General features: G+C 36.8%; 1 protein-coding gene across 7 annotated transcripts; it reads right to left on the bottom strand.

The window, feature by feature from the left end:
• Window positions 1–16: 16 nt before the first annotated feature.
• LOC106050729 (uncharacterized) lies at window positions 17–22,650 on the bottom strand. 7 transcript variants are annotated; one of them, XM_056011226.1, is made up of 12 exons: window positions 22,404–22,650; window positions 18,969–19,082; window positions 18,651–18,847; window positions 17,470–17,668; window positions 15,843–16,118; window positions 14,806–14,835; window positions 11,548–11,712; window positions 9,868–9,930; window positions 9,522–9,563; window positions 6,883–6,939; window positions 5,803–5,832; window positions 17–1,913 (listed from the first exon to the last, which is right to left on the bottom strand). In XM_056011226.1, the coding sequence occupies exons 2-12, from the start codon at window positions 19,048–19,050 to the stop codon at window positions 1,879–1,881; spliced, it is 1,176 nt and encodes a 391-aa protein (XP_055867201.1). In that variant the 5' UTR covers window positions 19,051–19,082; window positions 22,404–22,650; the 3' UTR covers window positions 17–1,878. The 7 variants fall into 7 exon arrangements, with proteins under 7 accessions (XP_055867201.1, XP_055867204.1, XP_055867202.1 ...); XM_056011229.1 differs by lacking the exon at window positions 22,404–22,650 and adding an exon at window positions 22,320–22,398; XM_056011227.1 differs by lacking the exon at window positions 22,404–22,650 and adding an exon at window positions 22,171–22,369.

Below are 22,650 nucleotides of genomic sequence, written 5' to 3'. Positions count from 1 at the left end.
AAATACCTACTCAATCTTTAAACAGAAAGATATTTAATTTCATTATGAATAATAATAAACTTCCGTATGTGACAATATTAGGATAATAAAGAAATACATTTTTAAAAATATAAAGAAATGGAACTCAACCTTAAAAATCCTCATAACAATAAAGGGATAAAATTGGAAAATTATATTTGTTTGTAAAAGATGAAATAAAACTTAAAACTCCTCATCATCTCAAACCGCCTTTATTTAGAGGTTACCCTGGGTGTGAATCATCAAAACAAGATAATTCATGTAAATCATCAAAACAAGATAATTCATGTGAATCATCAAAACAAGATAATTCATGTAAATCATCAAAACAATATAGTTTATGTAAATCATCAAAACAAGATCATTCATGTGAATCATCAATCAAAACAAAATTATTCAATTACATAGCTCAGGGGACGCGGTGGCTGAGCGGTTAAGCACTTGACTTTCAAAGCCGTCGTCTTGGGTTCAAATCTAGGTGAAGACTGGGATTTTAAATTTCGGGACTTTAGGGTGCCTTTGAGTTCACCCAGCTCTAATGGGTACCTGACTTAAGTTGGGGAAAGTAAAAACGGTTGGTCGGTGTGCTGGCCACTTGAGACCTTCGTGAACTGTTGGCCACCTTAACATCATCTGTTCTATAGTTTGCAAGGTTTGAAAGGAGAACTTTTTTTTTCACATAGTTCAATGTTCTATAGGAAAAACTTTTCTTCTCTAGCAACTCTCGACTAACCTTTCAAATCCGAGACACATCGAAGGCCTGACCAGTGCATTATACGTTTTATAAATCCCTGCAAATTCATGTTTGTTTTTCTTATGACTTGTGAAAGATTCTTTATGTAGTGTCGATGATCAAATGGTTTCTGATTACAAAGCTCCAAAATCATATCCAATGCTCTACAAAGAGATGGCGCTTTATAATAATAATAATAATAATAATTTAAGAAAAAATGAGAGAAAAACAAAGAAAATATGGGAACCTAGGCTTGGAGATTAAGCGTCTATGGAAATTGTCCAAAATAACAATATACCCCATTGTTATATCAACCGAGGTGATAATAATAACTGACCATCACAGACACCTTCAAGGCCCTTAACATTCCTAGGAACATCCTCGTTGCCTGTCAGATGGCGGTACTGCTGCAGACATGCCACATCACCAGAAAATTCCTCAGTGGAAACTGTTAAAGGGACTACGATAAATTTTGTTTCTCTTTAACGAAACCTGACCCTGGCAGCGCCAGAGAATGACTACTCGTTCATTTCTAACATAATAATAATAATAATCTCTATTATCCATAAGGAAATTGGTCTTACATTTTGTGCATTTCAGCAAAACAAAATTATAATTATAGAAAACCAAAATATACATTCACACCAGACTCCCTCATAATTTACATGCGAAAAGTTTATATCAGATAGTTTCTATTTAATGATACGATTACCAGGGGAACAAAAGAGTTTTTGTGTTTGTTCTATTTGACATGTAATTTTATGTTCCTACATATAGAGGCTTGATGGTGAATTCAATCATTTACACAAAGGGGAATTACTTTAAAACTAACTGGAAACATTGGAAAAAAATCTGCCATATATCAGTGAAGGCTATCTACATGAAAATGACATATAATGTGGGTTCCCATAGAAAGCTTTTCAATTGACAAGAACAAGTAACACATGACTTGGTGTAAGAGTGGTGTGAATAATAGGACTTTCTACATCATGAGGATACATAGGAACAAAAAATTAATTTAAAAAACAAAACATTTATATATATATATATATATATATATTCTTCTTTTGAATTGATAGGTATCACTATTTGGCATCTTCCTCAAAAAGTTGTTTCCATTCTTGAAGTTAGTTGTTAACCATTAATTGTGTTGTAAAACGCACTGAAAAAAAGAAAATGGTGTCAGTTTTATTAAAACAAAACTAAACGAATTAATTTTCCTTTGAGTGCTCCACAGTACCTGCCCATGTAAAATCCATTGAGGTCATTTGGAATTGACTATATATGACATGTACATTTGTGATAGACGCTCGAAGCCCTAGTGAAATAAACTATCAATACATAAAAGTGATAAGTTATTGATAATTACTAGTGGCGTTGCTAGTGTAGCGGGAGGGAGGGATTATTTGAAAATCTCCCGGGCCCCAAAATGAGTGTTTGAAATTTTTGTTTGCATTATATATAAACATTATCTCAACCCCCCCCCCCTCCCCAGGCCTCCAAATGATAGTCAATTCCTAGCCATGCCACTGACTGACAAATCCTAGAGATACTAACTGAGGGTGAATATAGAAAAAGATAGTAACGTCAGGTGATTACAAATACCCAACCTGTGACTGCAGCTGTGTATCACGGATTGGGGTCTTCACACAAGAATATGCAATGGTAAAATATTGTCTCTCTAGACGTAAAATCCCACAGATATTTTTTAGCAGCTGAAGGTGAATGTCTGAAAGGGATGGATATGTTTGGTTCTAGGCAGTGTTTTATGAAGCCCAAAACAAGATATTTCGATGTAAAAACAAAAACAAAAAAAAACGTTTAGAAAATGAAAAAAAAAAATTTAAAAGACTTGGCACATAGAGATTACCTTTATGATTTGCCTAGTTGCACGGGGAGCATTGTGGCTGAGTGGTACAGCGCAATGCATACGAACCGAAAAGCCTCAGGTTTAAACCTCAGTGAAGACTGATATTATGAATTGTGAAATTTTTTGGACGCACCCAACTGCAAAGGGCACCTGACCTTAGTTGGGGAAAGTAAAGACAGTTGGTCATTTGGTGGCCAAATGACATCCGTGTTAACCGTCGGTCATAGAAACGTATGACTTTTAAATCTTCTGCCCTATAGATTGCAAAAGTTTGAAAGGGATGCGTGACTATATTTTTAAATAGCTGCTTATTGCATGATGGAAAACAAAATACATATTTTGTCTTTATAGGCCTTTCATTGGTATTTCTGTGTTATACTATTACTAGCAGTTGATTTGTTGTTCATTTGTTTCCTAGACTTTTTAATGTTTATTATGGCCGGGTTTGTTCCTAGGCTTTTTTGTAAATAATAATAATAATAATATTTATAGCTTTTAAATAGCGCTACTTTCTCTTTTGTGGACCAGTTAGGGAGGGGGGGGGGAAAGGGGATATCTGGGAGAAGGTTTTTCGTGCTGCCTTTAGGCATTCAGTAAATACAACTCTGTTCGAGTCTGGTGTCGAACCTCGAGCCCCCTTCATAGGTAGCCAAGACAGGCCAAGTTCAAGCGCACTTAGCCTCTCGGCCACGCTTCCCTTATAATTCAACATAATCATAATAAACTGGTCTTATTTTAACGATCAATCTAACTTTTGTTCTTAGCCCGTGAATGAGTGTATCTCTTACAATAAACGTTCACCTCCCGCTCATTCTTTCTTGAACACCCCTTTTCTTGTCTTTCTTTCTTTATTTTTTTTAAATGTATTATTTAAATAAATGGGCCCCATTTTAACTATCATAGTCCCCGACACATACACGCATTCATATTTTCGGCATGTTAATTCTAATACCACTCTCACTTATCCCCTTATCCCCCTCTCCCCAGACAAAAAGGAAAAAAAGTCATTCGTAGATTCTATGATTTTTTTCGGCTTCTCTATTCAATCCGTATTGGTACGCTTTCTCTCTCTCCTAATCAGCACTTGTGTAAAAACTGCTCAACACGCAGCACATCAAACTACAAGAACTTGACAACAAGTGTTTCAAATAATCTGTGTACTTTAATGAGGAAATGAAAACCGCCAATACGACACCATTGGTTACAGAGCTACTACATAGGTTACACTGTACAGCACCGTAATGCCGTACTAAACTCTATTGTCTCATCCTGGACTCGTATGTTTCATTGGAGGACTCACAACAGGACCGACTTTATGGCGGACTAACAGTCCCGGTCTCCTCGCTGTCCTGTCTTACACACTCTGTCTCTGGTCCATGAAAGCTTCTGATCACAGGATAATAACCCGGGTCATATTCACTGGCAAAGTTCATGCCAGTACTGTCCCTTGTCCATCGATATAGCACGCTAAACTGTATTACTGGCCTGTGTCACATATGTCAGTTGATCATACACATCAACCCTTATCGTATCGCCAATAGGGTTACAACAATATATATATATATATATAAATATACTTCGACCTTGACCCCCCTTTTTTTTGCAACCTTTAGTCTTAATACACGCAACCTTTAGTCTTAATACACGCAACCTTTAGTCTTAATGCAAACAATGTGTGGTACTAACACCGCACAAATTTCTTCATACCATCAGTTTCAGGCTTAGAGCAAAAAAATGCATTTTCAGAAGGCCCAAATAGAATGCCGAATTCCCGTTCCACTTTCTACATTTATTATGGTAATTTGTTCTCTAAATTAAAAAAAAATCAAATATGTTTTATTTCCTTTTGAACGTACAATAGATGTAGTCCTTGCTCTCTCTCTCTCTCTCTCTCTCTCTCTTTCTCTCTCTCTCTCGCTCTCTCTCTTTCTCTCTCTCTCTCGACAAAAAGGAAAAAGACTCTAGATCTATCCTATTAATGCTATTAGGACTGTTGTTTTTATTTTCATTTAGACCGCGTTTACAAGGAAGTGGATATGACGTATGGCAAGTTAAAAAGTTCACTTAGGAAAAAAGAAATAATATAAAAGAAGTCCTAATTTCGTTATTTAAAAAAAAAATACTTAATTTGTAGACTGAGTCCTTTTGGGGGTAATACCGAAAATAAAATACAAAGGTTTAATAGAAAGCTTGTTTTTTTTTCGCAAATAGTGGCCCCAGGGCTGGGATTCTATTAAAAAAAAACGTTCGTAGTGAGCACCTTGGAGGTAAAAGAATAAAAAGGCTTGTCTTCAGGGGCGGACTGGCTATATGGGCATTTGGGCAAATGCCCGGTGGGCCGGTACCCAAATGGACTGGTAAGGCCACCTAAAGGGCCCCATGAATGCCTTTATATAACGTATTAAGCTTTTAATAATTATTATTATAAGTTATTGTAAATGAGGCAGTCTGAGCTTCGTGTTTTTTTTTTAAAATCTATACAGACTCTATTGTATAATGGTAATGTAATCTAACACACTTTCCGAAATAATGTAATAGTCGACATCCTTCATCATTTTAGGGCCCACACTTTTAGCGATTAAAAAGCAACGTAAGGCCTATTATATTTCTTAAAAAGATATATTTTATGCATGCATTCAATCATCGATACATTATCAAACTTAGCATATTGACTTTGAGGACAGATAGACTTCGAAAGGGATACCCACACACAATATACAATTCGAGGGCCGGATGATATAGAAATGCCCGGGCCGATTTTAACACTCAGTCCGCCACTGCTTGTCTTCGAGTCAAAAGATTGGTGAGGAATGCAGTATTTCCCGTGGCTGCGCAGCCCCAGCAGTGACCTGCATATTTTGCCACATCCAGGGCAAGCATAACCATTGCCCGCAGGCGGTCGATTTAGATTTTCTTTTCGCCGTCTGCATTTGTCCTCGGCAGCGGATTTTCTTTTGGTCTCAAATGTGTATCCCGCGGCCTCCGTGAGTGACGTCCAGCTGGCTTATTCTCTTCTCTCCTCTATATCAGCCAAGGAAAATTGACACCTAAACTGGTCTTTGAAGCGTATCCGTGGGGCAATTTATTGCTTAACGTTTATTGAATTACGACATTTAATATAATCGAATATTTGATATTTGTAATATAGTTCTTATTATTTAATACGAAAAAAATAAAATACCTGTTGGAAGTGAGTGTCTTCGGCCAGTACCTAAAATAAAGAAAAGAAATTATTTTTAAAAATGTGTATTTTTGTTAAACTACTGTTTCATTAGGCAAAGCCGTCGATAAGCCGAGGTCACATTGAGTGGTTAAATCATATTGTAACTCACCCGCATATAGCGACTTTGGGGGCTTGGCCCCACCATCCCCCTTTTCCACCGAAAAAAAACTCGATTGTTACCCAACGATAACATTTGCTTCCATTCTATTTTCAAAATATCTTTGTCAGCATCAACTTATCTACATTTTTTTTTAAGATGTAATATTGTTGGCTGTTAGTATATTTTTTTTCTTCTTTGGTATCACACTTTGAATAATGTAACAAGGTTCGGTGCAAAACCTCGTCACCATTAGAGACTCCCCTGACAATATGCTTAAAAAATAATTATTGCGGTCCTAATCCAATCAGAATTATTAAGTCAAATTTTGTTAGTTTCGCCTGTTGTATACAAAAGGATACAAAGCATTATCTTTGAATTTAAGAATACAAAGAAAATTAAAATATTGTTTGGAAACAATATTTATATCCCGTATGGGAGACGTATGCCAAAGGCAGTCTTTTTTTGGTGAGCTAAAAGGTGGTCGATGTAACAGAGGCGCCCCACGGAAACGCTTCAAACACCTGAGTCAGATGTCCTGAAGGTCCGAGAACTTCCGGTTCCCTTTTATGGACCTCTTGACCAAGGAAAGGCTTTTATCCATGGCCAGGATGAGGCATCGGCTCTTCGCTAATCCCTCTGTCCGAAATCCCGCCTTATCCGAAACGATCATGTACTCTCGTCCGGTATGTCGCTGGACACGACCCCCTTGAGCCCCACACGAGTATCCCCCTCTCGTGCGAGGCCGGAGGCCGAGCCGCGTGGGGGCCTTTCGTATGCCTATTATGTCCAGCTTCAAACACCAGCTTAGGCGTCAACTTTCTTAGGCTGACATAGAAGAGAGCACCTGGTTGCATGCGGCCTCAGAACAGAACCTGTTGGTAGGTTTTCTACTGAAAAGAAGAGGAAAAAAACATTTGCACTTTCAATGTAATATTTACCTCTTTGTGAATTCCGGTAGAGCAAAAATTGTTCATCTGGCTCTGCATTATCTTGGTCTTTGAAAACGAGATTAACGAAAAGGAGATTAAAAAGATATGCTCCATTACTGTCTATATATTTAACATTTAGCTTATATAAAGAAAAACAAGCAAAATTAAAAAAAAAAATATGTAAAAAAAAACAACAGCATACCTAGGGGAAATAACTCTTCCCTTTTAACTATGTATATCAGTAATGTAGAAGTTATTTTTCTTATTTGATATCAAGTGAAGTAATAAAATGTATTCATTCAAGTCTTAATAAATAACAATAAAAAATAGTTTAAAGTATCAACTTGATTGGAAAATGCATACGAAAGATATAGCGGTAACAATTGTTTAAGAGGACTAAACCTTACTAATTTAGCCATTTATCTGAATACTGAAGGATTAGTTTCCTTGTTGGTATCAACCAAAACAAAATAATTAATAATAATTACTAGACAAATTGATTAATGATTTGTATTGATTCATGTCTGTTATATGCTCTCGCTCGCTCCTCATGGATTGAAGATGTGAGACTTGGAGTCTCGAGATTTGAAGCAAGAAGATTTGGCAGGGTGAAAGAGCGCCGAACCAACAAAAAGCTGAGAGAAGAAGCAGGCCTATCCTCAACTGACCAAATCTACCCATGCCGCGTATGGGGCTGGCGTTTTAAAGCGAGGATTGGACTTTACAATCATCTTCGAGTCCATATGAAATGGGAAATGATGGAGCTATATAGGCTATATATATATGCCAATGAAGAACTGTGCAAAGTTTCAATTTGATCTGAGAATGGTCATGTACATACAAATGCACAAACAGATAGACAGAATGAGTTGATATAAGACTTGTAAAAAAAAAAAACATTTTAAAAAGCAGCATATGTATTTCCTTACTCATCTTTGAAATGTCACTGGGATAATCAAGGAACACCAACGTTGAGTCATTTAACACATTCATTGAAAACAAAAGTATATTTTACTCCCCCTTGTTTGCTTTAGTTTCCCAGTCTTCTTATCACCCTGTAGGTTCCAATTCAGAGCCTGCTTTACCCAGCTCCATTTGCGTCTTTCGATTTCTTGTTATTGGAAATCTATCATTTAGCACATTTTTTCTCAGTTAGGTCTTAATTAACATTTACAAATAGATCAAACACATAAATGCGCGTTGGCGTTATTGTTGTCTTTTAAGGGAAAATGTGTAATTTAATTTATTTTACCACTTAAGATCGAAATCAATCACTTTCCTAACTGACTAGCCGTTTCTCGAAATATATATTTTTTTTATCTACCTTTTGTTTTTCACATAAAAGTACATTTGACCACATTTGACCATAAACACACACAAACATGTATCATTTTTAACACATAGTAAAATAAACATGTATAATAAGTCTAAAAAATTTACAGCCAAAACGTCCGGCACCAAAAAGGTCGCACCAAAACAAACACGCCCTACTTTGCACAAGCCGAGGAGTAACACTCACAATGAAACCGCTGACAGAATATTAATATTTAAAAAAGGCAAAGGCAGGTCGAACTTCTATTGAAAAATCAGACGACAAGCTGAAAATTATCGTCACAGCGAAGCAAAACGACGTTAAATAGGAATCTACAGGTTCGAAAATTCAGGACAGGCTTGAAATATCACATCGATTATAGGCCAAGGAATTCCCGATACTTTGACAAGTGGCCAGTAAAATTAGCATAAACACTTTTAATTTTAAATACATCGGATACTGGCCGCACGCCACGGCTATTTTGCAAAAATACCGATGAGTTTTTCATTGCTGGAAATGCTAATGGATATAAGCCCTTCACTGCCCATAAAATGATTCCACATGGCATGGGTCTCAAATAACCTCTGACAACCAGTCCAACTCCTGGCCTTCAAGTGTGGCGCATATATTCAGCGGCACTGTTTTCACCTACAGGGGAAAGGGTGAAGGCTAGTAACTGGCGCCTACGCCAGTAAGCTTTAAGCAGGAGAGTCTCGTTAGTAATGGCTGGCTACACACCTAGGAGAAGGAAAACTGAATTCAAACCTCTGCTGCCTTGCAGCTATACTCAATCATGGGAAAGGCTTCGGGAATCAACCCTGAGGAAAACCAGGAGCCGGCGACACTTAAGCAGCTTGCAGCCCTTAGTACTACACTCTGGCACTTGCCGCTCCTTTTGATACAATCAGCGGCGTAGAGAGGGTGGACATGATGTACAGGCAGAGAACACTGCGCTCTATGGACGCAACGCTTCTAATGATGCCACTTTTTCATTAAATGGACCAAAGGTTTAGAACTCAACTGTCCACTGATCTCAGACAGACAGCATGCTTCACTACATTCAAGAAGAACATTAAGACCTATCTTTTCAAAACTTTCTTAGATTAGTTTGTCATTTTAGCTCTCATGATTATGTTTGTAATGTTATCACAACGCCTTGAGCCTACATCGTGTTTGTTCACAGTGCTCTTTAAAGTAAATTATTATAACTATTATTATTCATCTTATTTCCATGAGATGATCCATAGTCGTTTCGGGACTGAAGGAGGCCGAAAAACGAGTTTTTGTGTACAGTATGCTTTGTTAAATTTGGCAAAACACATATAATCAATATTACCTTGAATATTTTGTCGAATCGTTTGAGCCACTGGAGTCGTTTCTAAATAAATAAAAAAAAGTATGATTATAAATATAGTTGTTTTTTTTAAGTCTAAATTCTGTGTTATGCATAAGTCTTTTACTTTTTTTTTTTTCATTCTTTAACCCTTAAAGTGCTGAACTGTTTTACAATGAGTGCAAACACAAGTCTGATGGTTAGAGGCTTAACTACCACACGCGTTTTAAGGGTTAAACAATCAGATAATGTACATTTTTAGGCGTAGATAGATAAGGGTGGCAGTGTTAAAATGCCCTTTGAACTTGATAGTCCCTAGTTTGAACACGGTATAAATAATAAATATTACCATGAAAGTTTTGTCCAGAGTATTGTAATGGTTCCTCCATTTCTGTACTTTCTGCATCAACATCTTTAGAAACAAAAATAAAAATTATATATTGAAAAGTATTTTTAAAACAAAGCAACAAAAGTTTTATAGCGATTCTTTTTCTCTTTTCTTGAAACTATCAACAGAATATACACTGTACAAATACTCCTTCTTCCCTAGTGCTATTAGAGCATGGAATGGGTTACCTGAGTCAGTCAGGAAAATTAATGACTTGCAGAATTTAAGTCATTGGTTAACATGCATGGCTAGATTTTTTAAGTAACGTCTGTATTTTATAAGATAAGAGATAAAGATTTAGATTTTAAGGCTGCCTGTTTATGTATGCGCTCTGAACAGTTGTTTCAATGTTCTTGGGTTCAAAAACAAACCCTGCCCGCCGTCACGACCCGAAACATGTAAAATAAACAAACAAGACTAGATCTACTTGATTTATATGGGGATTAATTGATAAGCGAATTTTATTTTTCTTCTGCTAATAACATAAGTTGTTTTATAGAATCCCTAAGATGCCCGTTGCATTACTGATCCCGCTTGGGTGAAGCGTTCTAAGTCAATACTCAATAACAAAATACACGAAATAGAAAAGTTATATTTATTTAAGTAATTAAACACTGTATTAAAGACTTAACTCTTTCTCTCCTAACTGACGATAACAGCGTTGATTCCACCAGAATGTTGTAAATAATTAGGGAGAGAAAGAGTTAATCCTCCCCCCCCCCTTTTTTTTTTCACTTCTATGCTACTTTATTTTATTATATATATCAACAGTTAACAAAATATCCCTTTAGTGGTCTGGTTGGTACATGACAACCACAAAGTTAACTCTTTCTCTCCGTAATTATTTTCCTCGTTTTGATAGTATTATTCATTTTGCAAATTTGTATTTCACTATCCTGTTGTAATTAAAATTCAATAACTTTTTTGTTTCCTATCAGAAAATGTTATATTATAGGAAAATGCATGCTCTTTTTGCACAACACAAATTTAAGTTTATAAATCCAAAATGAGCCTAGTTTAATGCGGGTCAAATCAACGTTGGCATCGTCAATAAGGAGAGAAAGAGTTTTAAAAAGTGTAACACTAAAAATACTCTATGAATTTTCTTCGACTTCTCAAATCAATTTACATATATATTTATTTATTTTTTATTTTTTTTTATTAATGCACGCAACCTTTAATCTTAATGCAAGCAATGTACGGTATTAGACACCGCAGACATTTCTTCAAACTATCAATTTCAGGCCTAGAGAAAACAAGAGTTTTTTTTTATCAATCAAGAATGTAAGTTATTTTCAGGCCTTGCATCTGCCATCTTTCATTTTTGTAAGAATCTCATTTGCGTTTTCTGAGAGGAGCACCGTTCTATCGCTGCCATATCTCTCATTATTGCAAGGCTTATCTCCCTTTAGCTAAGTATATTTTCTCAGATAAAACAAAATTAATTAATTATGACTAATTGATGTAATAATCGGTTCAATTTTTTCATTGCCATCGACAACGAATAATTTGCAGTTATAATTTGACCCGAGAACTGGAAGAATGAGAAATGACGTGCAAAAGATTTCAACCGGACAGACGGACGAAGGGATGTGGTATAAGCTGAATAGAAGGAAGACTCTACCATACGAAAGGTTTTACCTAGCTGGAATGTCGATTTTTGCAGCGATCTAAATTTCTTACGCCTCAGGTAAATTGCAAGAAAGGTTATAAATATAATGACAAGGACAATAACGACAATCTGTACGGCTACAAGAATCACAATAGTGTTGATGTCTTCTTCCACTGTGTGGCCGGCTCCTTTATCTGAAATATTAATAGATTTAAGTCAAAATAATCATCGCATTAAAATTGGTTATGGTTATTACTTTATTTTAATTATTGCTAATTATTACATACTTGATAAATGGCACAATTAATTTTAACTCAACCCGCAAACTTCATGTCCACATAGGATGGTTACATATGTCTCTGTATGTAGAGCTCTGAATATAACTGCATGTGTGGAGCTAGGAGATTACTTACATATACATTATAAACATACCATTAATTACTTTTTTCTACTTTGAAAATACACTGTAAACTGTTATGTCTTTAACTTACAATTACAAAATAGCTTTAGTTTTCTGAATCTAAAATTTGGGCTAAACTTTCAAACTATGGATAAAATATTCGTTTATTCCAAAAACTCAATCTTAAGCAAAAATGAATATTGATATTTGAACAACATAATTCAAAACACTTTTATGATATTTAAATGTGTAGTTAACAATATTCGACCTCTTTCTGAAATAGTCTTTAATTAAAAAAAAACAACACTTCTCTTTAGGTGGAGGTATCTTTTTCATAAGCTAATGGAAAACCTTATGCATCGAGTTCTTCCGTTTTTTTAGCACTAACTTATGACGTCTCCAACTTACTTACTTAGACTTACTTAGACTTAGGTCCTCCCGCGCCGTTCGGCGCTTTGGGCAGCAAGCCGTCTCCACAAAGATCTGTCACTGGCAATGTCTGAAGCCTCCTTCCTCCTGGTGTCCACTGTTCTCAGGTCCTCCATGAAGGTGTGGTGCCAAGTAATACGAGGACGTCCCTGTTTGCACTTTCGTCGTATTGGCCTCCATGTCATCGCAACTCTTGGTATGCGTAATTCATTTTGAAGTAGAATATGTCCCGCAAACCTCAAGCGACGCTCAGTCACAACCTCACTAAGTGTTCGACTCCCAGTTCGCAATAGAATTTCCTTGTTTGAGACACGATCTGCCATCTGCCGGTCCAAAGCCCCGGGTGGAGGGTTTGGCGTGGGGCTAGCGACCCAACCCTGTAAAACCACTATTGCTACAGAAACGGCAAACTTGACACACACATCTCCAAGTAGATATTTAAAAAAAAAAGAATGGATGTCATACTGTGTTTTTCGCACACCTGGCCTAAGAGGAAGAGGGAAACCATACCAATATCGAGGTGTCTGTTGGGATACTTGATAGTTTGTCATACGTAGTCATTAAATATTCATAACCTTTATTAAAACATTTTTGGTGAGATGAGGGCGGGTGAAATATGTTGCTTTATATACTATAGAATAGTACAGTAAACAAGGTTACAAAAGACAGTTTGTGTGGAAACACAAACTCAAAATCGGCCCCCGAAGTAAAATGTTTTACATAATTCGGATAATCCTTCAGAGATAGTTTACTTCCTAGTCCAAACCTCCCGCAGGACGACGGGGAATGGGAGCAGGCAGGGTTTGAACCTTCGATCGTCGATAAATCCAAACGACAGTACAGCGCGCAAACCGCACGACCAGTGGTCCACCCAGGTAGGCTTCGATATTTTCAGAAAGAACATCCGAATGAAATTATATCAAAGACAAATGAGAGATAAGAATGGAGAAAGAAGGTTAACAGATCTTGTGTAGTGCCCCAACCGTCCCGCAGATCAAAGGATACGTGAAAGTGAATGTAAAGTTAGATGTGAACCTGGCCTAACTAGTTTGTGGTCTATAGGGCAGATGATGTAAAGTTCATCTGTCGTTGTGGCCTACGGTTAACGAGGGTGTCATGTAGCCAGCACAACGACCAACCGCCTTTGCTTATCCCCAACTAATGTCAGGTACCCATTAGAGCTGGGTAGACTCAGAAGTTGAAAATCCCAGTCTTCACCAGGATTCGAACCCGGGACCCTCGGTTCGAACTAAATAAGTTAATTTCTTTGAAAAGGCTCAATCTCATTTTCGAATTCTCAAAAAAAAAATAAAAAAAAGATCATCCTTACCATTTAGAAAAAATATTCACGAAAATGATATTTATAAGATTACTATTCGTCTTAAATTAGGTGTAACATATAATGCATACTAATTAGCTTTTTCTTATAAAAAACTTCTTGCATAATTGATTTTTAAAAATTAGAATTTTCGCTTTCAGGAAAAAAAAAAGTAGCCGTTGCATCAGAACTTTGAATGGTCTAAAATATTGGGAAGTCGGATTTTCAATATATCTTCTAGTTTACGAGATCTAAACGGGACGGACGGACAGACGGACAGACATTTCGCTCAAAACTAATAGCGTCTTTTCCCCTTTCGGGGGCCGCTAAAAAAAACAACAACCTTTTAATTACAAAAAGTTCTGGTGTTCTTTAATAATCATTTAAAAGGCCAGCGCTAAAACTTCGAATACCAGTCAGATGGCTGCCTGGTTCTAACATTGCCCACTCCCACACCCCTTCGTTTACGGGAGTAAACTGTCTTAAACTCTGAAGGAACATAAAAAAAAAAAAAAAAAAAGCGGCTCAATGCGTTGACGATTTTATAAGAATATATTATTATGATGAATTACCATTAGAGATTATTCTTCTTCGTAATACTTTTAAGAATTCTAGACATTGGCAAGATTGCCACCATCTACCTGTCTGATCAACCTTCTGTCGGGAAAGATGAAAAAAGTAAGTGCCTACATTCCTATTACCGATGACTCGTAATCCGAGACGCTCTGATTAGGAACAGCCCAATAGCCGAGCATTCAGAGAGAACTCTCCCTCATTCCTTCTCTGTACCAATCACTGAATCAGCCGACATAAAAAAAAACGGCCCTTTGAGGATCGGTGTGTAGATGGCAACATGTTTGTTGGGGTTTTCTTTCATTCCCCGCCAGTGCAATAAACTCTTGTCTTAAGGCACCCAAACGGGAGATCTTCTCGCTTCCCTCCTGGTCTAATCGTCTCCTGTATTGATGGTTTTCACCTAAGGCCATCGTGAGTCTAAGAAGTATCTCCCGGGAACAATAGAAACGTATTAGAGTTCCATGTTGAATGTTATAAATTATTTGTAAAAATGTGCATCGACTCGAACATTTTTGAAAAATTTGACTTGTAATTAAGGTTAAGTTAATTTAGTTAAATATTTACTTTCTGTAATCTTCTCCATTGCAGTATGACCTGAAAAGGAAATAAGAAACCTACAAGTTATCGATATTTAATAGAATCGACTTTGTGGTTTACGACTACAAATCTATCTTGACAGAAAAAAAAAATATTTTAAAAATATATTAAAACGCACTAAAAAGTAAAAATATATATATAAAAAAGAAATCTTAGAGTTAAAGTTAAAGTTAAATTCACACCCAGACCTTTATCTTTTTTATGTAATCGCTATCATGAATAATTTTTTTTACTATATATTATTTTCGTTTTTTAGTCTGAAACTTTGACAATTATTTTCGACAACTGATGTAGTAAGTTTAAACGATTCAAGCCTTCTCATGATGGGCTTGCTCATTTAGTTGAATGACGATAGTGACAGAGCGGATCAACCAGCGCAAGGTGTGGAATACACTAAATCTGAATCTGAAGACAGGCTCTCTTAGCCGACAAAGGCGTAATTGATGTAAATTGTATGTCTTATGTACTTCTAAAAGTAAATCGAAGCATTTTTGTAGAAGAAAAATAATTTTTTGAAAATGATGAATAAGACAAGGTTAATTAACTAATCCATTACAAAGTTTTCTTTATAATGAATTAATATAGGCCCTACACATTGTCTTTGATATAATCTTTTGTGACGGTACGCACTACTACGGCGTACCGGCACTTTTTATGAAAAAAAAATTTTTCTTTTATTTTAACGTATAATATTAATTTTAGTAGTTAAAAGTTAGGCAATCAACTACTGAGTACCGGCACCTAAACACTGAGTACCGGCTCCTATTTTTTTTTTTTTTTTTTTTTACAAAAAATGCACTGTAAATATATATCGGTAATAATTATGACTAATTGATGAACTAGTTGGCTGATTTTTCTTTTATTGATTCATGTTCCCTTTACCACCGAGGTCTTAAAAAAATAAATAATTCGACCATACTATACAAAAAGTGTTTTAGGAAAACCAGCCAATGAATCGTAATTTTAATGTAGGCCTATATAATCATTTCTTTTAAGGAACTTACCGAATATCAGGCGACATGTGATATTCTCAGTGCGTGCGTTACAATAGCTGCATAAAAAACTCATTGAATCATCATTCGCATTGGTCTCAGCAAAATGAGCCGCACACCTTTCTGACTCTGCTACGGCCGCACCGTTATGATAAATTGTAGCCATCGTTGCAGAGGGGGCATTTAAGTCACAGCAAAATGTAATCTGTTTGGTATGACTCAAATCAATGAGACATTCAGTGGGAGATAGCTTTTTCCCGTTCACGTACAGAGCTACATTGAATGGATCTGTGGAAATAGATTTTATTTTGAAGAAAACTTGTTATTTAGGAGGAGCGGTGGCAAGGTGGTAAAGCGCTTGGCCTCGAACCGGAGAGTCCCGTGTTCGAATCCTAAGACTGGGATTCTTAACCTCGGGATTTTTAGGGCGCCTCTGAGTCCACCCAGCTCTAATGGGTACCTAACATTAGTTGGGGAAAGGTAAAGGAGATTCGTCGTTGTATACACCACATGACACCCTCTTTACCCGTGGGCCACTGAAATAGATACAATTTTCCCGATAGACCACATGGTATGAATAGGATACTTTTTTACAATTATTTTACGTACGGAATGTCCATAGATTGGAGAAATCGCAAGATTAAAGACAAAACAATCTAAACTGTTAGTGTCTTCTGAAAGCTAAAAGGAATCAAATTAAATACAAATTTCTCATATGATATTGAGAATCCTTATTCAAAATGGACAATTTAAAAATATCATGTGTGAAACGGCTTGTAGGATATTAGCGAGCTAGTGGCTTTCAGGGGTGCAGGTCAGGGGCGTATCTAAGAACTTTCCATCGTTTGGGGTCCCGAGGGAGGGGGCTTGATCTCTTTGGGGGCCCCTGCATTTTGCGTAATATTTAATTTTTAATTTAAAAAATAATTTGGGGCCCCCAGGAAGTGGGGGCTCGGGGGGATTTTCAAATTCTCCCCCTTTCTCCCCCAACTTAGCTACGACACTGAAGAGGTACAGTCATTCGTCTGAGATAGGGTCGTTGGACAGAAGAATGTTGGCTACCAAATAAGTTGTACCGTTCATAACAGACTTAGTAACTTAGTGTATTTTTTTTAAATACCAATATACGCAGAATGACTAGGTTTTGGTAATGTCACACTCAACATAAGGGAGTGGTTACCCACCATTATAGTGTAGAAGCCGAGTCACCGTGTACCAATCTATAATACAGCGGTTCTCAACCTTTTAGGCTCGGCGACCCCTTTTTTCACCCCCCCCCAAACCCTGCCACGACCCCCCCCCCTCCCCCGCACATACATACAGAAAAAGAAGAATAGACAATAACAATCCATTTTTTCGATGGTCTTCCGCGAACCCTGGCAAATCGTCGATCGACCCCCCAATGGGGTCGCGACCCACAGGTTGAGAACCTCTGCTATAAGATATATTTTGAAATTCGTTTAAGTTATAAGGATACAATACAATAATTATATTTTTTTTTTCTTTAGTCTGTACAATAAGTAATTTAAGTTAATTAAACGCTCACATTTAGTCTAAAAATTCAAATTACATTAGATTCTAACATTAACTTAGACTATTTAAATGTTCTGTATTTTTTATGTATATAACTTAAACTTACCAAATACAGTAGGGAGATTGATAATGTTACTTTGTATACGATGTGTTCCATTAGATATCGCGATCAAAAGAATGGCTTTATTCATTAATGCCTTGGCTAACATCTGAATGCTGATTTGATACTTATTGTCAGTAATCTTTTCACAGCGCACAAAATAGCTCGTTCTCTGTAAGCATCTTGAAAACGATATCTCTTGCAACTAAAACAATATAATGAAATAGACAAGCAGTTTTTCTAAGTTGTTATTTGTTTTACTAGGTTTCATACTTGAGACAAAATGTTTGATTATCTAGAGGTCTATACTCTATAGCCACGTGATGAAACATTTCATCGTAATAAATAACAACAAAATGTTTTCTCTAAATATTTTTTTTCATAACACAATGAAAGCTTATAGAAAAGCTAAAAAATAGACCACAGAAGCCAGAGGAAGCTTCAAATGATGGACACTTCCCAAGAACGATAATCAAATTAATTCTATAAGTTTTATGAGAACAGAGTAAAAGAAGGGGTCAAGCGGCTTGACCTCCGAACGGGGTTCCTGGTTCTAACTCTAGTGAAGACTAAAACCTTTAATTTTGTGATCTTAAGGTCTAATAAAAGTTAAAGCGGTTGGTCGTTGTGCTGGCTACTCGACACCCTCGTTAATCGTAAAGGAAATGGAATCTTTACTTTTTAGAGTTATAGAAAAAGGGGAAAGAATGGAAACTTCAAGGTTGTTTGCTTGTGAATTTAGTATCTAAATTGATTTACGTTGTGACTTATCATATACCATCTGATATTGTCACGTATCATTAAAACATCTAGACAAATATATATTAAAATTATACTTCACATCGAACCGTGACACAGATTGAAATAAAAATATGCATGTTTTGATTGTTGCATTTATTTGTACAGTTATTGACATTTCGCCAGTGGCGTGGCTAGGAATTAGACAACATATGGGGGAACGGAGGGCTTAACCACTTTGGTGGCCTCTACTATTTGCGTAATATTTAATATTTAATGTAAAAAAAAATTCGAACACTAATTTGGAGTCCCGTCTCAACAGGGGGCACGGGGGATTTTAAAATTCTCCCCACTCCTCCCCTCACCTTATCTACGCCACTGCTTTTCGCAAGTTATTTTAGTTTAAAATTATTATTATCATAAATAATTTATCTTTAGAAACTACTTACCACTGAATAGACTCTACTCTTACTATCCTTCATTTCTATGGATACAATTTCCACGACAGTTTTAGCATAATCATTTGCTCCTGTGTACTGCAGGAATGCTTTGAGGCCCAACCTATCAATCTGTGCCAGCAGGCCATGGGTACAGTTTGTAATGCTATCCTTTTGGTTGAATTCTTGAAGATTGACAAAGATGTCTTCTGATGATAGAAAGCTTTTTTTAAATTAATTAATAATTAATTCAGCAGTAGCATATATTTAGAATGTCTACGTTTAAAATGTCCATTTAACAGGTAACACATTTCAAATGTCTAGAATTACCTTTGATGCCGTCGTTAACATCAATAAGAAGAGCTGCAATGTGCAATAGTGCTGCGTAATTAAATATTCTCATGCGATTCATTCTTGTTAAGTAAAACCTTTTTCTTATCAATCCTAAAAAGAATGAGCCATTTCATTATACATTACCTTTTACCCTTCACCTATCCCTTAGTCTGTTGGACCGTTGGGGCACCAGGCAAGATTTGTCGACCGTCTTTCTCCATTCCTCCCTTTTTTTTGCCTTGTTCAGAACCTCTCTCAATGGCAGGCCTGTCCATTCTTTAATGTTGTCCTCCCATCGCTTTTTCTGTCTGCCTCTTCTTCTTTTCCCTGGCACTGTTCCCTGAAGAAAGGTCTTTGCGAGCCCCGTAGATCTCATTATGTGGCCAAAGGTTTTAAGCTTTCGTTTTTTCACAATAGTAAGCAGGTCGTCATGAGCTCCGATCGCTACAGTAACCCTGTCTCTGATTTCTTGGTTTGTGATGCGGTCTTTGAATGTGATGCCTAGGATCCTTCTGTAGCATCTCAATTCCATTGCTAGGATCCTCCTCTCAAGCTCTGCATTCAACGTCCACGACTCACAAGCATATAAAAATGTGGCCATGACCAGAGAGCGCATCAGTCTAATTTTGGTGCCGAGGGCTAAGCCATTATCTTTCCATATTATTTTAAGTTTTGAAAGGGCTGCTGTGGACTGTGCTATTCGGGCCAATAATTCGGGTTTTGTTCCCTCATCTGAGACAATAGCTCCGAGGTATTTGAAGCTGTTAACACTAGTTAGCTTTTCATATATATATACGTTGAATGCAGAGCTAGAGAGGAGGATCCTAGCAATGGAATTGAGATGCTACTGAAGGATCCTAGGCATCACATTCAAAGACCGCATCACAAACCAAGAGATTAAAGACAGGGTTACTGCAGCGATCGGAGCCCATGACGACCTGCTAACTATTGTAAAAAGACGAAAGCTTAAAACCTATACATTACAAGATCTACGTGGCTCGCAAAGACCTTCCTTCAGGGGACAGTATCAGGAAAAGAAGAAGAGGCAGACAGAAAAAGCGATGGGAGGACAACATTAACGAATGGACGGGCCTGCCATTGAGAAAGGTTCTGAACAAGGCAAAAAAAAAAGGGAGGAATGGAGAAAGACGGTCGACAAGTCTTGCCTGGTGCCCCAACGGTCCAACAGACTAAGGGATATGTAAAGGTAGAAATTTTTTTTTATGTATATATATATAGCATGGGCGTAGCCAGGGGGGGGGGTTCTTGGGGTTCAAACCGCCCCCGAAATGAAATCCCCCCCCTGGGGGGGGAACGGAATTAAGTGACTGGTTTTTGCTTTCATTTTGTTTATTTTAGGTGAGATTTTAATACTAAATCATCACTTACCACAGCACAGCCGAGGGGGTTTTGAGATTTAAAAAAACCCTATCAGGGGGTTTTGAGATACAAATCCCTCTACCAGGGGGGCTTGAGTTTAAAACCCCCTACCAGAGGTTTTTGCAGTTAAATCCCCCTCTTCTATAAAACAAAACAAAAAAATGCAAACAACAATCCCCAAATTCTAACAGCACAGTTAAGAAATATTTTGATTTTAAAACCCCCTCTTCAATATAAAAAAAAGCAAATTACACACTCAAAATTCTATAAGCGTAGCCAAATGGGTTTTGAGTTTAATTTCACCCCCCCCCCCCCTTTTCCAGTTGGGGTTTGAAGCTAAAAAGTACCTATTCAATATAAAAAAAAAGCAAATTACACACTATAAAATCTATGAGCGTAGCCAAAAGGGTTTTGAGTTTAAAACCCCCTGCCAGCGGGGTTTGAAGCTGAAAACTACCTTTTCAATATTAAAAAAAAAAGCAAATTAGGCACTCAAAATGCGCGTAGCCAAAGGGGGTTTTGAGTTTAAATCCCCCTCCTCCAGATGGCTTTTTCTTTAAAGTTTAAAACCCCTCCAGATGGTTTTGAGTTTAAAATTCCCCTACAGAGCGTTTAGAGTTGAAAACCTCTCTCTTCAATATTATTTTAAAGCAAACTACAGTCACCAAATTCTATGATCGTAGCTAAATGAGGTTTTGAATTTAAAAAAACAACAACAAAAAACTCCAGAGATTTTTAATTTAAAACCCCTCAACAGATGATTTTGACGAAAAAACTTTCCTTTTCGATATAAAATCTAAATCGAAATACAGGTATGTAATTCCAGGAGCGTAGTCAAGAAAGGTTACAAATTTCTACCAGTGGCTTGGGCCCCATTAATAAAGTGTGAATAGTCTTCTGCCAAATTGAAAAACACAAAATGTGGGTCAACAAAGATGGCTAAGACAGATTTTAGGAGTCAGTCATAGAGATCGGGTCTAAATCAAATAATTTTAAATCACATGCCGAACTGGGAGTCGAACCCTTAGTAAGGTTGTGACAGAGCGTCGTATGAGGTTTTGCGGGACATGTTCTCCGACAAAATGAATTACGCAAAATAAGAGTAGCGGAAACAGCTTGCCGGAAAATGCGCCGAACGGCGCGAGAGAGTCTAAGTCAGTAAGAATAGCACATTAGGTTTTTGAAATAAAACTTTTTTAATAGCAAGATAATGCACTGTAGATACCTCAGAATATGCATTTTGTTGGCTTTCAATACCAGAAATAGTGCTCGGCGGCGGGGCTTCGCCCCGCGCTGGGGGGAGCGCTGCGAGCTCCCCCAGACCCCCTTGCTAGCAAGGGCAGGGAGTCTACAAGTTTTCCACTAATTCCAGGAAGAATCTATTCTAGGGCACATTAAATGTCTTCCGAAAGGGTCAGAGTGTAATAAAGATTAATTATGTACACACACACATATATATATATATATATATAATTTTTTTTCCTCGGGGGGGGGGGGAAGCAGGGGGAATCCCCCCCCCCCCAAAACCCCTCCCGAAAAAAAATCCTGGCTACGCCCATGATATATAGATATATATAACCTTGATCAAACGCTGGATAAAAGAAACAACAAGATATAAACATTCACTTTAAACAGCTCCCCTTCAACAAAGGCTTATAAGATGAATCTAATGTTATGTCATTTAAAACAATATTTTAAAATTAATTCACAAGTTAAAAACATTTAGGTCATTTTAAAATTATAATATAAATAGAGAGTATAATGAGATGGAGCCTTAAAAATAAATGTTTCTAGCAATTTATCTTCAGATATTTACTACCTTACAGACGTAACTATAGTATATATTATTATAAGAAATAAACTCCGTTATTTATCACAGATTTCATACTATTCATTTAAATATAAGCACACAAATAGCCTAGTATTTAAGTCAATGCAAACTATAACATAATTTATATTTTATCATACAATCTTAACGAAGGAATGTAAACAACACTGAAAAAAATCTGATAGGGCCTGCATATCAAAACGAAAGCCACAGAAAAATCTTACCCAGCTATCAATGTAATGTATTATTTTTAACACGAGTATGTTTTGTGTTGAAATGTTACAGAGTTGTATCAATACATTTAGAATCAGAACAAATATCAATGGGAATAGATCAGGGAATACAGCTTGCAACATACAATTCTAGAGAACTGCAGTCTTTATAATCAAAAGTTTGGCCGAAAAATCGATATCCGTAGGCCTACAAACTCCATATGAAATAGCCAAATATAATATGTATTTACTGAATACA

The sequence above is a fragment of the Biomphalaria glabrata genome, chromosome 14 (genome assembly GCF_947242115.1).
Source record: "Biomphalaria glabrata chromosome 14, xgBioGlab47.1, whole genome shotgun sequence".
Taxonomy (NCBI): domain Eukaryota; kingdom Metazoa; phylum Mollusca; class Gastropoda; family Planorbidae; genus Biomphalaria; species Biomphalaria glabrata.
This window is presented reverse-complemented; position numbering and strand designations above follow the sequence as displayed.